General features: G+C 46.9%; 1 protein-coding gene across 2 annotated transcripts; it reads left to right on the forward strand.

Annotated features, from left to right (window-relative positions):
- The first annotated feature begins 1,248 nt into the window (after positions 1 to 1,248).
- TRIM16 (tripartite motif containing 16) lies at positions 1,249 to 18,593 on the forward strand. 2 transcript variants are annotated; one of them, XM_028534623.2, is made up of 6 exons: positions 1,254 to 1,882; positions 7,322 to 7,417; positions 10,727 to 10,960; positions 12,893 to 13,058; positions 13,533 to 13,628; positions 17,345 to 18,593. In XM_028534623.2, the coding sequence occupies exons 1-6, from the start codon at positions 1,400 to 1,402 to the stop codon at positions 17,926 to 17,928; spliced, it is 1,659 nt and encodes a 552-aa protein (XP_028390424.1). In that variant the 5' UTR covers positions 1,254 to 1,399; the 3' UTR covers positions 17,929 to 18,593. The 2 variants fall into 2 exon arrangements, with proteins under 2 accessions (XP_035888847.1, XP_028390424.1); XM_036032954.1 differs by lacking the exon at positions 10,727 to 10,960 and having other exon boundaries at positions 1,249 to 1,882.
- Positions 18,594 to 20,393: the final 1,800 nt, after the last annotated feature.

Genomic DNA, 20,393 nt, shown 5'->3' on the forward strand with positions numbered 1-20,393 from the left:
GAAGGGGTTCAGAACAGGCCTCCCCAAGATGTGCCACTTTTGCATGTGAATTACTTTGAGCTAAAGGCAATGGAGATGGAGACCCTGTGGTCTCATGAGAAACTCTTACCCCTCCCTTAAAGAATTTAAATGTGTGTCCTTGCCCATAATTACAGCTGCCACCAGGCAACTTTATGATCTATCCATAGGGCAGGGCAAACATCTGATACTGAACATATGCTCTTATTGTTCCCCTGCAAATGACCTTCTCCCCTCTGAAGCCCCAAGGTGCTCTGCCCCATCCTTAGCTCAGAATGCCACATATGTAATTTTGTCTTTTTGTCTCTGAACCTTCCATGTATGTGAGGTCTCAGACTCTCCCATGTAGGCAGGGTTCCCATATATATGTATGTAGTTAAATTTGGTTATTTTCTCTTGTTTATCTCATGTCTCTTTGGATACTAGACCAGCTGGAAGAATCTAGAATGGCAGACAAACTTTTCTTCCTCCCCCACAGGTTTCTGTCTGAGTCAGTGTTTCCCAAATAGCTATTCTTTTTGATCTCACACAAATACTTGTTGCCTATCCATTTGGCCCTTTATTTTTAGGTTAACAAAACAAACCAGTCAGTGTATTTTGTTCTGGAAGGTCAAGCAAACTCAAACACCGTGTCTAGAAACACCTTATTAGGTGGGCAGACGGGCTGTTTCCTGGCATATACCCCTCTTTAGGAACCTAGGGCAGGGCGGGTGGCCTGGGAGGGTTGTCTGAATGGAGCTGCCTGCGGAAGGAGACGAGATCTTCGCTGACCCACCTGATCCACACTAAATGTCCACTTGAAGCCTGTCTACTGGGATGTGCAAGAAGATGATATGGAAAAGTCAGATTCAGAAACATGTGTTTTGTTCCTAGCTGCCTCGAGTCCAGTTCTACCAGAGGGGAATGCAGGAATGGCTGCCCTATGGCTGAAATCCTTATATTTGTATCTTTTAAAAAAACGAAAACAAGAAATTTGGCCTGTCAAACCATGTGAAGGCTTTTTACAGCAGAGCTCTGGGATCTCGAGTCCTTCCCGCAGCCGCCAGCCGCAGACACACATGGTCTTCCACTAAGCCTACGCGGGACGAATGACTCACACAGGAATGGAGTTTCGGACCGACCTGAGGAGAGGCCTGAGCCTGCGGGGACACGTCCCTAGCTGAGTCCAGAGCAGCAGTAATCTCGAGGCCTGCCGTCACCGCAGCTGGCCCGAGTCCAAGCTCTGGGCGGAGCGGTGACTAACGGAGCTGCCTCCCGGAGGGAGGAAGCAGTAAGTCCGGGCGGCTGCAGTCGTCTGGGCGTGGCTGTCCCAGCCGGCTCGGGCTGCGCAGGTCCTGGCCCGGCTGAGGAGCAGGACGGCTGAGGAGGCAGAGCCTTCCAGATGGCTGAGCTAGACCTAATGGCTCCAGGGCCACTGCCCGGGGTCCCCGCTCACTCTCTGGTCACTCTCAGCCCAGACTCTGGGTCTGACAGCCCAGCAGAGGCCGAGGACCAGGGCTCCCTGGAGAGCCCCCCGGGGGAGCCCGAGGGTCTGGGCACTGGCTCTGGCGGCGAGGGGGAGGAGGAGATCCTGTGTGACTTCTGCCTCGGGGCCAGCAGGGTGAGGGCAGTGAAGTCCTGCCTGACCTGCATGGTGAATTACTGCGAGGAGCACCTAAGGCCACACCAGGAGAACAGCAAACTGCACAGCCACCAGCTGGCGGAGCCGGTGAAGGACCGGGACCTGCGCACCTGCCCAACCCACCACAGCCCGCCGGTCGCCTTCTGCTGCACCGACCGCCAGTGTATCTGCCAGGAGTGTGGCCAGGGCGAGCACAAGGGCCACGCCTCAGTCCCCCTGGATGTCGCCCGTAGGGACAAGGAGGCGAGTGCTGGGGCCCCTCTGGGAGAGGAAGGCGGGGAGGTGGTGTGCCCAGGGAGAGGCTGCGCGGTTGCCGCATCCCCAGGGCTCTTGCCTGCTCTTCTGTGCTCCGATTCACCTGAGGAGAACTTTACCCTGGTACCCGGCTCTTTTTCCAGCGTAAATATCCAGTTCCTTTGGCTTGGAAACCTGAAGTAGGTCGCTCTGCCTTATCTCGGCCCACTGCCCCTGCGCCATCTCCAGTCGTGTCTGCCTCTCCTCCTGCGGGTAGTTTCCTGCTTTTTCTCATGCAGCTTTCGGCGATTGTTAGGAGGTCAGGCCTGGGGGCAGAATCCGGGACGGGGTTGAGAGCAGTGATACTTCCCTCTGCCTGGATCTGTGTGGCAATTAATGAAGTGTAAACCTTGGCAGAAATTCAAGGGAAAAGAATCAGACCATCCCCCTAATTTCTTTTCTTCCCTCTACCCCAAACAAGAGACCACTAGAAAGTGTGGATTTCGGCGTGAAATCCAAGAGCTTGAAAGGACTAAGATTACATAGAGTTGGAAACCTAGCTCCAGGTACAATGTCAAGGACAGCAAACTAGGGGAAAATAAAAGTTCTTTATCAGATAGTGGTATAAGGAGAGACTGAAAAAAACAAACAAACCCCACCATGTGCATAGCCTGTAATATTATTCCCATCAGATGGGGAAGTTGTGTATAGAACAACTAGCCCTACAGGTGAAAACCCAGAGTTCTTGGGAATGAATTTAGCAGCTCTATATGCTTTGTTTCTCATACTTCAACTTTCCTAGAGCACTTGTTTTATTCTCAGTGGGAAACTGCAGGTGACTTTTGTCCCACATTCCTTAGAGTCACACTCCTGGCAGGTCTCCATTTGCATTGTGCATGGGGCGTGCAGTCCCACCCTTGGCCCAGGCTTCCTGGGCAGCAAAGGGAAGAGGCTTCTGGGAAGGGTAGTTGGCTTGCCAGGGCCCCACCCCCATGCTCCTCCTCAGGCATGGATTTTACCCCATGCTAGTGGGAATTATTTTGGAAAGCTGTGTAGTCCAGATGCCGGTGAGTCATTGTTTCCAACTCTGGAAACCACTTCTAGGGTGGTTTCTAGGGATTCCAGAGTCAGGGAATACCCCTTCTTTCCCTACTTCTGTTAACCATGAAGGGGCTCTGCACTAACAAGTAGGCAGATCAAAGGAAAAGTTCTGCATGATTGAGAAAATTGGTCTTCGTTGAGCATTGCTATGTGTTAAATGTTTCCCATGGCTTTTCCATCCCCAGATAACTCCATGAGGTTATGATCTTTTATCTCTACCACATTTGTCCAAACTCATACACAGGAGTCATGCAGAGAGGAATGAAGGGCTCCAGGAAGCTACCTGCTGGAGGGACACAAGGGAAGGACCCCAAGATCACAGTGTTAGAACTTTACCTTCTTTATTTTTGGCACTAAAAACCTACCAAATGTATAATAGAAATATTAAGGCAAAGTGTACTGCTTTTCCCTTTGGGTATAATATTTGAATTCCATTATACTTAACTGGAAAAGGGATGCATCTACTTGTTGGAAAACAATCTGCACCAGATTATACCAGAAGAAGTTCTCCCTCCCACCTGGATCCCTCATCCTCCCTCCTTGGAGGCAATCACCATCTTCTACACTGCCTCCTGTTTTCTTTAAGAAATGTTCTATGCCTGTAGCAGCATAGACACACTACGAATTTCAAACACAGCATAAACGGATGCATTACAGAGACTTAGGGTTATTGTGATTCTGAGCAGGAAGACTTGTGCACAGCATGTGTGGAACCCCAAATTCAGACATCCTAAGAGAGAACTGATAAGGTAAAATCAGGACACCTGGATAAATGTTCTAGGGTAGTTTTTAGTGATGAAAAGTGATCATGGTTATACATATAGTGTGATAGCTCCAGACCCCAGAGTTTTGGAGATGGCCCCAGTTCGTGACCTCTGTTTTCTGGTCTGCCTAAGAGTGTCCTTGCCCTTTCCACCCTGGGTTTTTGTTTTCAGTTCAGATGTTAAGTTTACCGTATAGGTGGCAGCCACACTCTAGATGGCTCTGCCAAATCTTAGGAGCCAAAAAATTTCTTGCCAGGAGCCCAAGAGGATTAGTCCAGCAGACTCAGTGCTCTGATGAGGCTACAGCTGCTACTGGGGTCATTTTGAAAGTTTTGTTAGACACAATGAAGGCTCTAGAAGTCCAACGTTCCCTTCAGGTGGCCCAGGTCTGCTGGTGTTACTTGATGAAGGTCACTTTGGGTCATGTTAAGGACTAATTACTCAGGCAGGCACGTGGTGCCTAGAAAACTGCAAATGGCAGGGTCAGCCACAGGGACACCAAGTGGCTGAGATCCTTCGCTGGGTCCGCAGAGCAACTTATTTCTCAGTTAGCCAAGTGAGCCTTTTCTGGAATTCCCATGGTCTCTAGCTGCGTCAGGGGCAAAAACTCTGAGTTTTGGGAGTTCTGGGTGTTCTTTGATTATTTTTTCTATTCTGTTTGACCCTTCCCAATGGGGAACTCAGCATGTCCCTTTGCTCCAATCCTGCTTCCCAAGCCCCCTTCGCTTCTAAGAGCAGCTGGCCTTGACTTCTCTTGGCTCCTCTGAATCTCAGGCTGGCTGCTGCCATGGAAATGGGCCCATGTGTGTGCATGTGTTGTAAAACTGGTGCTCCTTCGGACTGCCTTCCCTTTTTTTCTGACTCTCGAAATGCACATGACTCTTGTTTTCCCTCAAGTTTATCAAATATTGTGGAGTGCTTCCTAAGGGCTAAGTGTGAGGCTACAGTGTCTATCCTCAGGGAGTGTGGACTCTAATCAGGAAGCCAAGGCACATTCCATGGCCCCTGGAACACCAAATGGCTGGAGTAACACACTGCCACAGGTCAGAGGCAGGTGCAGTTGTGGTGAAGGGTGAGGTCAGGGCAGGATTTGTGGAGGAGGGAGAGTGATCCAGGCCCTGTCTCTGATCCTGAAGTTCATTAGTGACACGTCATTGCAGTCAACATCAGCACTGGTTCCAGAAGCTTCAGAGCTGAGTGTTGCCCACCGACAGAGTCCCCATATAGAACAGGAGCCAAGTTCCTGGGAGCCACAGGTGTTTGTGCATCTCAGGGGAGCAGTCAGCCAACATTGCTCGCAGCCTGTTTGCTCGTGTCCAGAAGGTAGGTGATTCAAGGCCACTCAGGAAAAGAATTTCTTCTAGAAATTTTGAGTGTGGCCTTGGACTCAGTGTTATGTAATTTGTTTTTTCTTAAACATTCTACCAGGCTGTATGTCTTTCGAGATCAGAGAGGATGTCTTATTGTACTGGACTGGCATGTAGTAGGTTCTGACCAACTGACTGAGCAAAGAAGTCAGATGTAAACCAAAGGCAAACACTCGAGAAGGACCAACATCTCATGGTTGGAAATATAAAGGAACTAACACCATCTGGAATTTTCTTCTCTTATCTCATGCCTTATGCTCTTCATATGTGCATCTCTAACCTGGTTCCTGGCCACCATGCTCTGGGTTGCCACCTTTGCCCTGTAGATAGAAGCAGGGACAATTCTGTTGACAACTGTTATAGCCCTATGCCAGACGAGGTGCCAGATGATTTGATAAAGATTGTACAGCCAACAATAGCAGGTCTTCAGGCCCCAAATATGGAACCTTTTGCACATTTGGCACTCCCCACTGAAGTCAGCAGGACTCCCTGTGCCCATCAGCATGGGGCCGTCTGTGCTCTTTGATGCCACTGTCCTGCTTGCCCCTGGCCTGAGATTTACGTGGCTAGCCTCTTGGGAAAGCCTGAAGCCAGAGTCAGAGCCACCCTATCATTTCCTAGGAGGAGGAATAACTGGAGATACTGGTTTCCCAAAGTGGCCCCACCTTTTGTGGGAAGCAGGAGTGACTTCCTCTGGGGTGACTCCCTCAGAGAGGTCTCCATTAGACACTTAGGAGCCACCTTCTCCTTTTATGGCAGTTTGCAGAGCTTGGAGAGAAGTCCCTCACTGGAGACTCTCTGGGTGTCCCCCTGTGGCTCAGGATCCTACGAGGGCTGACTGTGTCACCACTTTGTTACATCTGTGCCCGTGGCTAGGGTGTGCTGCTGGGGCTGCCTCCACCTTTAAACAAACAGTTTGTGTTTCCTTCTGCCTCCTCTGGGGCAGGTCACTGTGTAAGCCTTTTAGATTAGGAGTCCACAGTTGCCCTCAAATGGGGCTGGCCCTCTCCCCTTCCACTCCCCCTCCTCACTCTGGGCAGCAGGTCTCAAGTGTCAGGACTGGGAGGCCACTGGGGTTCCATCAGCTCTAGTCAGTGCCCCAGAGCCTGTGCCAACATTACCTGCATTCTGAGAGTGTCCATGTGAGGTGAGTCCCCTGCCTGCCAAGGCTGCCTTCCTTCCCTGGGATGCCCGGAATTCCCTGAATTTTGGTTTCAGTGGGAGAAAAGAGAGACACTCATTTATAACCTCTGAGTTCCATTAGGGCATAATGACTCACAGTTATGAATGCAGACATAACCTATTAAAAGTCATTAGAGCCATTCTTTTTCTTTTTTGCTGTTTCATGTCTTTGTGGAAGGAGGAAAGTGACATGGCCACTGAAGTTTTCAAAGGCTTAAGTTTCATGTCTCAGGACACTTTTTGGCAGAAAGTGCTAGGGAGTCCCAGGAGGCAAGAGTGGAGTGGAGTCATAGGGTCAGAGTGGGTGCCCGCCTTGGCTGGTCCGCTCTGCGGCCTCGGGGTGGACAGGAACGTGCGATGGAAAGCAGCCATGCAGCAGTGGGAGTAAGGACAAGGACACAGTGACGGTGATGATGGCATCACTGACATCGATGCAGTACTTCCAATGCAGCAGTGAAGTTTCCGTTAACACAGTTACCCTACAAATGAGGCACTTTGGTTGTCCCCATTCCACAGGTGAAGAAAAGGAGGTCTGGGTGGAGGAGGTAAGTAGATTTTTCCAAAGTCTCAGCAGCTAAGTAGAAAACCTGGGATCCCCACCATCAGCCCCAAGTCCATGTTCCTTCTTAGCTGATTTTAGGTCAGATGGCCTGGGCTCAACTCCACTGTTGAATGTGTGTGACCTTGGATTAGGTGACTCATTGTATCACCTGTAAAATGGAGATAATGACCTTTACCTAACATGGGTGTGGTCAGGACGATAGGAGGTAATTCATATGAATGCTAAAAATGATGACAAGCACAGCACGGTGTGTGTGCTCTCCGTATTTCAGCCAATTCATGCTGAGTTCAGCTCCAGGAGGTACAGGAGGTGCAGGAGGTGACCCTTTGTGCCTCCCTTTAGGGTGCTCTCGGCTGCTTCTCAGAGCAGCTTCTGAGGTCGAACTGTCCTTCCCATGGAAGTAAGTGGAGCGTGCTATTGCTCCTGTCAGCATTGGACTCCTCCTCTTAACACTGTCCTTTCCTTTTCTTAGGCTGAGCTTCGGGGCACCCAGTTGGACCTGGAGCGGAAACTCAAGTTGAATGAAAATGCCATTGCCAGGCTCCAAGCTAACCATAAATCCGTTTTGGTAAGACTGGTTTGGGTCACCTGTCAGGCTTTAGGGCTCCTGGGACCTACTGTAGGTTCAGTGTGGCCCAGCAAGGTTTTAAGACATAGAGCTGCAGGCTCCATGTCCACAAGCTACTTGGGGTCCCTCGGCAAATGAGAATTACGGGCACAGATAGAGTTGGCTACACCACTGGGTGGCCTAAACTTCCCGATGGGATTTGCTATGAAATTAGGTTAAGGTTCAAAATTGGGAAGTGAATTACTTTTTCATACTATAGAATAGAAGCAGACTAGTCCTATAATAACAGCATTCTTATTTTTACATTTGTGTGTGCTTTCTTGACCAGGAGAAAGGGTGTGGGGGAATGAGGGGGGTTAAGATAGAGCTCCCAGAATTATACATAGTCTTGGGTTGTCCATCTGCATGTGGATGTCACCAGTCGTATGTCCTGGCAGCCAGGAGAGAGTTGAGGACTGTTGGATTCGCAGATGGTGCTGTTGAGGTCAACGGTGTGCCTGGCTACCTAGTTTTAGTCTCTCTGATTTTATGACCACTTTCCACATAAACTCTATGTAGACCCCAACAGTCCCACAAATGCTTTCCATTAGTGGCAAACCAATAACCACCACTCAGTGGAGAATGCCATCCACCTACCCCATGGCCGTAAATCAATCAGCAGCATCATTCTTTGCATATCAGGAATGTTTCTGTGCCATCTGTCCGTCCATCCATCCCTCTGCCCACCTACCCATATGTAATGCATATATTCATTTCAACTTAAAAATTTTCTCCTTCTTAGTGTTTACTACTAACTAGCTACTGAAGGGTAAATACCTCTTTCTTACATAATCTTATGAAAATAAGAAAAACAATTACCCATTTAAAGCTTTATAAACCTTCACAGGTTGTTGATTTCCAGGCTCAACATAATCTGGTGAATCACACCCAGCACCTTGCCTTTTCCCAGTTCTTTCCTTTTCAGGCACTTTGATCCCTGTGCAGCTCTGTTCGTAATTGCATGGTGACTACAGGAGGTAGTTATCACACTGCCACCTGCAGTCAAGGGATGTGTGTACGAGGGACATGAAGACAGAGGGAGGTGATGAGACTTGTCTGTGAGCCTGGGATTGTTGCACCCTTGACCTGAGAGTGACTCAGTATATTAACAAACATGTATACCATCCTCTTTAAACCATTATGGTTGGTACTTGGGTATGTTTGTGGTCCTTCCTCCGCTTAGTATCTATTTATTTGTCCTCATCTGGGCAGTAAATTATACCCTTTATACACCCCATTTACATGCAAGGAAGAAGTGTTTCTCCCTGGGAAGGCTGAGGAATGAGTGGCTCCACACAGCAGAAACGCCGCCTGTCTACCCCTCTCCCTCAGGAGGACCTCAGGGCAGAGGGAGGGAAGGCATTGGGACCCTGAGGTTTGTCTTTAGTCTCTGAGCTTCACGGCATCATTCTTCTCTGAGGAACCTACATGCCATCAGTACAGGGCGTAAGTGGATTCTGCTCCTTTCTCACAACACCCCTGGCCAAACCAACATTGCCTTACACACCAGTGTTTGCAAAGCTACCAGACAGCAAACCTCCTGACACAAGGACTGATGGTTATGGACTCTCTTTCTGAAGACTGAATCAGAAACCAGCCATGTACAGCTAAAGAGTAACTCAGCTTATTAGTACCAATAGAAATTTATTTTTCTTTTATTTATGCAATTATTCCCTTCCTTTCCTCACACAGACCCCTTGCCTTCATTCTGTACTTGGGACACTATTTGGGTTTCTCTCTGAGCTGCAGTTCTTTTTGATTCCAAATAAATGTTTGTTAAAGATAAAGGATATATAAAATGAAGTCACTTTCAACGAGCTTCTAAAATTATTAACATTTTGAAAGGTGGGGCATGAGGAAATACTGTATTCTTATCTTAAATATCTTGGTAACTTAAATTTTTTTGAACTTTCCACTCCCGTGTCAATGCCTGGACACACATCTAGACACACACCAGACCTCCACATATCCCTCTGATCACCCCTTGAGGGACTTGCATGTCTAGGCCACCTGGCATCCACGTGACATCTGTTATCCAGATCACTGAATGTCCCAGACTTCCTGGGACTCACCCTCTAGAGCACCTGGCATTCACCATACAGACTAACTAATTTCTGACTGATGACCTTTTTGGACCTATTGTAGGGCTAAGAGCACAGCACTAATTATTTGGAAGAATGCAATATTTCTACTGCATTTCAAGAACTCTTAACTACAGTAAAAAAGAAATTTTTACTCTAAGAACTGTCAGCACCAGTACTTAAGAAGTACCAAAGAGAAGAGGAAGTCATTTAAAACTTGGACTGATACTTTAAATATACTCTTGGCTGAATGCATTTACAAAGACCGTTCACCGTGTGAGAGGACAGGGTCCCATGTGTACGAGTGCCATCATGTAAATCCTTAATGTTTTCCACATTGAGTTGTTTTATGTTTTATTTGACTGGAGCATTCCATTCTGTCCAGGTGTGCTCATCCTGCAATGTATGGGTACTGTGGTCACCCACACATACCCTGAACATTTTGTGCCTGGTTGGACTCCATAAACTTACATGTGCTTTTGGCTCTGATGGCCTCAATGGGCAATTTAACCAGACATAATGACATGCTAAAGAAGCAAATTCATGCTTTGAATTATATGAGGAAGCCAAATTATTGATTGACCACAATAAATATAAGTATCAAGTAGACGGAATACTTGAATTGCCCTAGTAGAAAACTTGGTTTGAGAACCATGAATAGCACCCCAGCTGTCAGATCTGGAAGGGGTCTCAGACATGTACAATGCATTCTCTCATCCAGCGGATGGGAGACTAAGTTAAAGATGGGTAAGTAGCCCTGGCTGGTGTGGCTCAGTGGATTGAGTGTCAGCCTGCAAACCAAAAAGTTGCTGGTTTGATTCCCAGTCAGGGCACGTGCCTAGGTTGTGGGCCAGGTTCTCAGTTGAGGGTGTGGGAAAAGCAATTGATCCATGTTTCTCATCATTGATGTTTCTCTTCTTTCCTTTTCCTTCTCATCTCTCTAAAAATAAATAAGATCTTTAAAAATAGATGGGTAAATAAATACTTGCATGCTGGGGAGTCAATATTGTTTCCCAAGAACCCTGGATTCAGATGAGAATAAAAGCTTTCTTTTGCAGTAGACAATTACTCCTTAATTTACAGGTTTATCAAGTTTACATTTCTGTGTGTTGAGTTTTGATAAAGTTGGACACCTTGCTAACAGGTTCTTCCTGTGTCCCCCTCACTCCCACCCACCCTGGTGCACCAGGTGTCAGTGTCAGAGGTGAAGATGGTGGCTGAGGAGCAGTTTGGGGAACTCCTTGCTGCTGTGAGGAAGGCCCAGGCTGATGTGATGCTGTTCTTGGAGGAGAAGGAACAAGCCGCCCTGAGCCAGGCCAATGGCATCAAGGCACACCTGGAGCACAGGAGTGCAGAGATGGAGAAGAGCCAGCAGGAGCTGGGGAGGATTGTGGCCATCAGCAACACTGTTCTGTTCCTGGAGGTACGGGTTTTGGGGCAGGGTGGAGGTGCCCATGAAGCTAAGGGCAGGGACCTAACTGGCAGATGCAGGAGTAGAACTGCTCTTTGATAGATGGGGTGCATAGGGGGCCTTCTGGACAGAGGGAGCAGGTGTTGATTCCGCAAAGGCAGGAGTACTGGAAGGGTAGGAAAGCCTTCCCAGAACGGCAAGCTGGAGCCAGCTCAGGGCAGATGAGTAATATTCAAAGAGAAGTGTGCTCCAGGAGATGTTTGAGAGAGCACAACTGGTTGGAGGGACTGGGTGCTTTCCCAAGTGATGGGAGATGGGGCTGGCCAGGACAGACTGCCTTCTGACGGTGGTAGAAGTTTGCTTTTCATCAGGAAGTCACAGAAGCCAAGGGAGGACTTCTGATGGGGGAGGGGTGAGCTCAGATCCATGTGCTTTGGAAACCACTCTTGACAGTGGGAAGGAGGCTGACCTGGCAGGGTGAAACTGGACACCTGTCCCATGTGGGGGGTTGAGTGAGCAAGGCCTGGCAGAGGACACAGGACTTCTCATTGCAAGGTACCCTTATGCACTAAGGCACATGCTATTAGGGCTGGGCCAGAGCACATGTAAGGGAAGGACACTGACTTGGGCATTAATCCTGTCATCTTGGATCTGTCTCTGACTAGCTCTGTAGTTTTTAGCAAGTCACTAAACTTCTCTGGGTCTCAAATTCCTCATTTATCAAACAGTCAGGTCAGAGTAAGTAATTAGTTCCTTCAGGCCTAATATTCCTAAATACAGATAATTTTCTTAATAGCATTTTTGAAAAAATTTCATTCCAGTTACAACGGACATAAATGTTTAGTGTGGAAAAACCAGACAGGTATGAAGGAAAACAGTCATGCACCCTCCCACCACAGTTTTAATGAGGGAGAGAGAGAAGCAGAGACAAAATACCAATGGGATGGCTTTCTACCAGTTCCTTGCTTTTCAGTATCAAAATGTGAAGAAAATATGAATAAAAATTGGCTTCCCATGTCATGAGTTCCCCCAGAGTATATAAATAATTTTTCTTTGTTTTTGTTTTCCTTTTATAACTGTAACATAAAAACTTTAATATGTACCAAATCTGTTTTAGTATAAGTTAATTCATTTATTTCGGTTAAAGATATCTTCCTTTCCCTGCACTTGTTAGCCAGTTGAAACAACACATATGGATAACCTATCCTTTCTCCCGCTGATTAAGATGCTTTCATCATGTATAGTACAGAATCTATACAGAGTTTTAAAATGTTTCTCTCTCTCTGTCTCCCAACAATCTGGTTTGGACTTTTTCTCCCCTCTGCTGATCTGTCTCACCATCTTGGTACCACGGTTTTCATCACTAAGTTTTATGTGTATCCAGTCTGCTCTTCAGTGCTTCAGTTGCATTTCAGTCTTGATAATAATGTGTTACATCTGAAAGCAACCTTTTCTGGTCATCACATTGCTTTGAAGTACAATTGGCTTACTGTGATTATCTATGTGGAAACACATTTTGAACTCTAAGTCACAGTAGAAGAGAGAGCTGTGATTGACAAGGAAAAGGCAGCAAGCGCTCCTGTCTGAGAACTTGTGTTTAAATTATTTTTTTAAAAAAGTCCTGAGGGTATGCATAGCAGGAATGTTACCTCCATTTGGGCTATTGGCACAGAATGTTTTTGTTTTTCCGTCCAGTCTGGGCTGTGTATTGGAGCTGTTCATGGACATCTAGTGTCTCTTGATTTTTAAAAACCCACTTTCCCAGTTTAAAAAATAAATGTTTTCTATGATGTTAGACCCGGAGCTGGACACATGACATACTTTCTTTGGGGAGTACACATCACACCAACCCACTTTACAGCTGCAGAGAGTGAGTGAAGAGGGCAGCCCAGTTTAGGAGATACAGAAACCAGGGCGGGTGCCGCCATGTTCCCTTCCCTGCAGGAGTACTGCAAGTTTAAGAACACTGAGGACAGCGTCTTCCCTAGTGTTTACATTGGACTCAAGGACAAGCTCTCTGGCATTCGCAAGGTCATCATGGACTCCACTGTGCACCTGGTGCAGTTGCTGCACAACTACAGGAACAAGCTGGAGGAGTTTGCAAGGGAAGGTGAGAAGCCTCCTGTGGGCTGTACTATGTGTGCCTCTCCAAGTGGTCCACGGGGAAGGTGAGAGAAAGAGCCAGGGGAGGAGGGCGAAATCAGGGGCACTTCTCATTTTCAAAGCCATCCTCCGGCTACACTATGTTATTAATGGGCACATCTTGATTTCACTTTATGATTGAGACCCAGGTAGGGTGAATTAGTCTGGTCTTGCAATTGGCTGGCATTTCTATGTTTGGCTTCTCAGATTGCTAATGCGCATACTTTTAAGTGAAATCCAAGTTAGTCTGGGATCTTTTTCAGCCTATTTTGCTTTATCCATGAGAGAAATGCAGCCCAGTGAGCATGGTTCCCTGAGGAGTGACTAGGTTCCAGCCCCACCTTCCTCCAGGAGACCGGGGAAGTGTGGCTGTGAAGACCCCCTTCTTATGTTCTCCTGACCACCTGAGCAGGTATGCATTCACACCTCTCTGATTTTCTAGAGGAGTATGACATCAGAACTCAAGTGTCAGCTGTTGTTGAACGCAAATATTGGACCTCAAAACCTGAGCCCAGCACCAGGCAACAGTTCCTCCAATGTAAGTTGTGAACAGCTCTCCCTTCTTTAGTTACTGATGTCAGTGGAATGCTTTGCGGAAGCAAGAATACCATCTCGCACATAGGGTTCAGGTTCTTTCAATCTTGGTCTATCCCTACATGGTACATTTTAAAAAATTTAATTGCAAAAATGTTTAACTTTTCACTTGAAACAATTTCAAACTTACAAAAACATTGCAAAAATAGGACAAGGAATTCCTATGTACTTCTCATCCAACTTCTCTAAATGTTAACACTTTACATAATTACAGCATATTCAGCAAAACCAAGAAATACATGTTGTTGCTACAGTGCTATTAACTAATCTACAGAATTTCACCCAGTGTTCCAACCAATGTCCTTTTTTGGGCCTAAAGTCCGTTCCAGGGTCACAGATATTTCCATGCCTCCTTACTGTCCCCTGTCTGGGCATAGTCCCTGAGTCCCTCTTTGTCTTCCGTGACCTTGGCACTTTTGTAGAGCCTGGGCAGTTACCAAATCATTCCCTGCTAAGTCTGGCTTGGGCAGAATTGCATAGCCCATCTTCCTGTTATTATGTGGCATTGAGCTGGTCTGTTAGCATTATTAAAAACACTGTATTTCCAATCGGTACTTCACTATGGTTAACAAGCCAGGGAGATTTCATCTGCCAGTAGAGGAAGGACTCCATCTGTACATTCAAGGCCATTTTTTATGGCATTTGGCAAGTTCATCTTTTTGGGACATGCATTGAATAATGCTTCTAATTGTTTCTGGAGGTGACTGGTGACTGATGAACCCTGAGGCCTCCTTTCCTCTGGTTATTCCATGCAGCCTCAGGTTCTGATGCCAATCTGCTCTTCCTGCCACAGCCCTGACTTTCCCAGGACCTCTTGATTTCCATAGTTTCCGTTATTTATTCTTCCCCTCTTCCTGACAGAAGAACATCTATATATCACAAACATATAATTAGTACAAGAACACACTTTATTCTTAACATCAAATAAAAATGACATGATATCCTATTATAAGCTATTCTTTTTTGAATGACAACTGTCTTTTTGTATATACAGTATTCACTTTTTCTCCTTGAGCATTGTTCTGAATCTTTAACTTTTTATAGACTCAGATTTTTTCCCTTTTCAACGTTCTGGGGCTCAAATTGCCAACTTGACCAGCTCAGCTGCTTGTACACTGGCTTCTTCCTCCTTCAAACATTGACATTCTACCCTTGATATCCCTAAAAGTATCATTGCTTGCTGGAATAAACCGAATGTTCCAGACACATTCTGTTTTTTTTTTTTTTTTGGTTCGAAAACATGGAATCACCTGGCCCCCAGGGAGTCCTGGGTCTCCTGAGTTGAGAGGAATATTATTGCTCAATATCTGCTCCTAAGGATTGACGCAGGAGTTGGTGGTGGGCGTGGGCACTGTTGGGGCCACTTTTAGTGGTAGCTGCAGGTGGTCCTCCATTTATACTCACTTCTCCTTTTAAATTCTTGGACTGCTGTGTCCTTGTTTTCTTCCAGGATGTGGTCTCATTGACCGCTAAGAATTCCTCTTACCAAAAGAATTTGGAAAGCTCCTGGGTGAATTAAGTTAATTTTTTTTAAATTAATGGATTTTGAAACAGCCTTTAATATGCTAATTCATTTGGCAAGGATATTTTGTGCATCTTCTCTGGACTGGAACCCCAGGATAGAGTCCCACATAAAGTGTGCATCTTCCAAATAAGAAGGAGGAAAAGCATGAAACAAACATACAAGTAGCTTATTGCAATGCTTTAAAAAGCCAGGGTGCTCAGTGGGAGTGACTCAGATCAGGGAGCCACTCTGAGGACACCGGCTTCCAGCCACAGCCTCAAAGGACCAGTAAGAACCACCAGGCTCAGGCTGGAACAATGTCGACATTGCAGAGGGAATGGTCTGTGCCAAAGTCCTGAGGTGGGTTCAGTGTTGGGTGGGTCTGAAGTCAGGGTGCTGGAGTGTGGTGATCAAAGGGGAGAGGGCAGGAGACAGGGCTAGCGACACAGGCCATATAGGCCATGGCGAGGGGTCATTGCTTCATCCTAAGAGCAAGGGGCACCATCAAAGAGCTGTAAGCTGAGCAACATGATTCACCTTCACCTACACCCTGAAACAAGCAACGCGGCTCTGTCGTGGGGAAGGTACAAAAGGGGAGCATGGGAGAGCAACATAATCAGTATGGAGCCTATTGCCCCAGTCTGGGTGAGATTGGAGGTGCCTTCTGTGGGAAGTGAAGCAGTGCCCTGGAGAGAAGTGAGTGGAACCTACGGGGCTTGCTGCTGCCTGCGTGTGTGAGGGGGGACGAGGCAGGGGTGAGGCTGTGGGAAAGAGAAATGTCAAAAGTGGCTTTAGTGAGATTTGAGCAGCTGGGTGCATGGTGGTGCTACCGTTTTCCAGGACAGGGAAGAGATGTGTGGGGATGACTTCAGAGTTCACCTGGCTAAATATTGGTCAGTTTTTAAAGTGGATTAAACATGAGCCCATGAAGGCCTGTTCCCCCAAACGCTTGCCAACACTGGGTAGAATGGTGCCTTGTCAGCACGTACTTGTTAAATGAATGAAACAGTGAATCAATAGATTTTATTCCTTGATTCAGTTCAGGAAATAATACAGGAAGTGCCAAACAATTTGATCTTCAGAAAGAAAGGAAGTGAAATGACTTGTTAAAAAGGGAGGAGGTGATTGGGACAACTGTAGTAGAATAACAATAAAATATTTAATTAAAGAAAAGAGTCTGGGACCACTTTTAGCATGTGTGGGGGGTTTCCCCAACAAGCAATCCTCCACGGCACCAGCTGGGTGTCCCACAGTTTAACTCAATTCTGCCACTGCCCACAGTTAAGGCCTCAGTCCCAGGAGACTGCCCCACACTTCAGATGCCAGTCACAAGGAGTAGGTTCATCAGAACTTCTGTCCAACCCAGCTACACATCAGAGGTTCTCATGACCCCATCCTCGGTCACATTAATTTGTTAGAGCAGCTCACAGAACTCATGGATATGTTTACTTATGTTTACCGGTTCATTAAAGGTTATGATAAAGGACACAGGTGAATAGTCAGATGTAAGGATACATAGGGCAAGGTCTGAGAGGGTCTTGAACTCAGGAACTTCTGTCCCCATGGAGTTAGGGTATGTCACTTCCCAAAGTGGATGTATTTACTCACCTGGAAGCTCTTAGAACCCCTTACAAATGGGATTTTTTAATGGAGCTTCTTCATGCAGGCATGATCAGTTAACTCCATTTCCCTCTCTCCTCTCTGGAGAAGTGGGAAGGGGAGGGGCATGGATGGCGCTGAAAACCCCAAGTTTCTAATCAGGGTTTGGTCTTTCTGGTGACCAGCCTGTCCAGAAACCCACCCAGAGTCTGCTCATTAGAACAAAAGACCTTTCTATCACATAGGAAATTACAGAAGTTTTAGGAGTCCTGTGTCAGGAACTAGAGTCAAAGGCCATAGATTATTAGAATAAAGATACTCCTAGTATCTTATCACTTAGGAAATTACAAAGGTTTCAGGAGCTCTGTGCCAGGAAGGGGTGGGGGTTAGGGACCAAGTATGTATTTTTCATTATAACTCACAGTATCACATTCGTGTTCCCTGTTTTCTGGTTGTCACCAACCTGGGAAAACTGAGAACAGAAAGAAGGATATTTTCTCGTACTTTGGAGGCTGGTCAGGTTTGACCTACTCTCTCTGACTTGTGTATCTCCTCAGATGCAAGTGACATCGCGTTTGACCCTGACACAGCACACAGGTACCTCCGGCTGCAGGAGGACAATCGCAAAGTCACCAACACTACGCCCTGGGAGCATCCCTACCCGGACCTCCCCAGCAGGTTCGTGCACTGGCGGCAGGTGCTTTCCCAACAGAGCCTGTACCTGCACAGGTACTACTTCGAGGTTGAGATCTCTGGGGCAGGCACCTACATTGGCCTGACCTGCAAAGGCATTGACCGGAAAGGGAAGGAGCGCAACAGCTGCATTTCTGGAAACAACTTCTCCTGGAGCCTCCACTGGAATGGGAAGGAGTTCTCAGCCTGGCACAGTGACACAGAGACCCCACTCAAAGCCAGCCCCTTCCGGAGGCTGGGGATCTATGTCAACTTCCAGGGAGGGGTCCTTTCCTTCTATGGCGTGGAGCCTGACGCCATGACTCTGATTCACACATTTGACTGCAAGTTTTCAGAGCCGGTCTACCCTGCCTTCTGGCTTTCCAAGAAGGAAGACACTGTGCGGATTGTGGATCTGGGAGAGGAGCCTGAGAAGCCAGCATTGACCTCAGGGGAGGCTGCTCCCTAGACTCTGGGATCCACAGTCCAAGCTTTGCTAACCACAAGGCAGTGAGTTGCCTTCTGAGGGTGACCTGGGGGCAGAACTCTCTACCAGGGTTCACTGGCTTAGAAATCCTGGGGGTCTGTGAATAAGGAGATGAGTCTCTGGCTTCCTTTCCCTCCGTGCTGTGCTGTTCCCCATGTTTGTAGTCATCTTCAGGTGAAGGCCCTCTTGCGTGATGCTTGAGTCTCCCATCTTTGATATTCTCCTGTCTGCTCTGGTGAACAGCAGTGCATTGGGCTCAGAATTGCTAACCAGGAATCTTCAGAGATCAAAAAGATCACAGATTAATCATAATAAATTGCTAACTTTATGCATTTCCTACGTCCCAGACACTGTTTTGAGTGCTTCCTGTGAATCTCCCAACCTGACCCTCATACAGTCCCATGGGCTGGTGTTCGTATCAGCCCCAATTTGCAGATGGGGAAACTGTGGCCCAAGGGGGAAGTTAACTTGCTCAAGGTCACTGGAGTCACATGGTGAGTAAGTGACAGAGCTGGGGTTCAAACTTGGAGGCCTGAACTTTTGAACTTGATGGTCTGACAGTGGACTTTTCACCACTGTACCATGCTGCCTTCCTCATTAGATTGTGGGTATTGTGTGTGAGGGAATAAACTACATGTTGAACTGTTCATGTGGAAGTAGAGCCTCCTCAACTGTCCTCTCAGAGTTTGACAATCTCTCTGCACCCCCCACACCTGACGGGGCGGTGCAGCTGTGCAGCAGCGGAGAGCTCACGCCTCCATTTGGGGGACAGCGAGGATTATAAGAAACGTGCTAGTGCCGTCCAAGTCTTAGTCCTCATGACCTCTGGGAAGGGCCTCATTCCTCTCTTCTGAGGTCACTGGAGTAGATGAGCTTGTCCGATTTCTTGTTCAAAGGCCATTTCTTTGAGTATTGAAGGGTAGTTCTCACAACACATCCTCCCAGGACGTTTTCCACACGGTATTTCCCACTTTTCTTGTTTACACACTGTCTCCCACTTTCCAGATCTCTCGCTCTCCTGGTCATTTCATCCTCCTTTCCACAGATGTGCTCCATAAAGTTTGCGGTGAGCATTCAGCTAGCCTTTAGGCAAATGACAAACTGTCTTTAAATTACTTTCTGAGAACATAGCCTGAAGCTCCTGTAGGAAATACAGCTTCTGGTTCTGTGTCAAGGCAAATCTGTTTACCCAGGCCACTGTTCCCCTGGAAAAGGGGAGAATGAGACCCAGAAAGCACAAGTGTGGTATTGTGATTTATAATAAGATATGCATCGTTTGTTCCTGCCCCACCCCCCCAAGTTCCTGACACAGAACTCCTGAAACCCTTGAAATTTCCTAAGTGATAAGAGCACTAGGAGCATCTTTTGTTCTAACACTTGTCTTGCCTTTGACCAGTCAGATGTTCCTATCTCCAGAGCACATTACTTCAGCACTGCTAGATCTAGGCAGGCCTAGGAGGAATGAAAATCATCAGATGAGAAAATGGCACCGTGGGAAGCTGCCTACAGACCCTACCCAGGAAGATTAGCGTAACAGGATGCAGCTTTCACCCAGCAGCTCTAGCCAATCAGACTCTAATACCCCAAACGCAGGTTTTTGCGTTTAAAAACCCTGACCTAAGAACAAGCGAGCAAGTCCCAACATCCTTTGGTTGGCACCACTTTCCTTTTAACTTCCAGTGGTTGGCTCCACTTTCCCTCTTATTACCCGCAAACAAACCCTGCTCTCCTTAGCTCGCTGCTTCTGTCTGGTTTCTTGAGTGACTCCGACCTAACAAGCACCACTGGACTTGTTGCCAGAAGCCCGTGCTATTATTTGTATGTGAGGATATATGTGGTGTAGGATTTGAACTTCTTACTGAATTTTTTAAAATTTGAATTTTATTGAATTCATTTTTTGCTTGAATTTTAAATTTCATTACATTATTGCTACTTGCTGAGATAGTTTTTTTTTTCATGATTCTATTTCCAATGTATTAGCTGTCCTTCTTGGCCTACAGTCACCTCCAGAGTTGTTAAACTTTTCTGTTTAAGTCTTGATCTTGTTGATATATATATATTGTTTAGGGGAGGGCCAAATATGGAATCTTGCAGCACTCACTCAGCCGACTGTGGGTTTAATTACTCAGTAAGCTCTGCATCCGTAGAACCCGATAATGAGGTGGCTCTCCTTTTGCCTCTCATCCACTGGACCAGAAAAGGGCCTTTGCAATGGCGAAGATGAAGGTCAGCTGTGGTTGCTCTCCATTGCTGCCCTGTCTGACAGTGCTCTCCAAAGAGAGAATGAGGTCGGCGTGGCCTGCTTGTTTTTATTGAACCCCTGTGGGTTGCTGATGTTCGTCACTTTTTTTTCTAAATACTCACAAAATATTTGATAAACCGTTTTAGAATTCTGCTGTGGGTTAACATCAAGTTTACTAGTCTGTTTTTTTTTTCCAGAATCTACC

This window comes from Phyllostomus discolor, chromosome 8, assembly GCF_004126475.2.
Source record: "Phyllostomus discolor isolate MPI-MPIP mPhyDis1 chromosome 8, mPhyDis1.pri.v3, whole genome shotgun sequence".
Taxonomy (NCBI): domain Eukaryota; kingdom Metazoa; phylum Chordata; class Mammalia; order Chiroptera; family Phyllostomidae; genus Phyllostomus; species Phyllostomus discolor.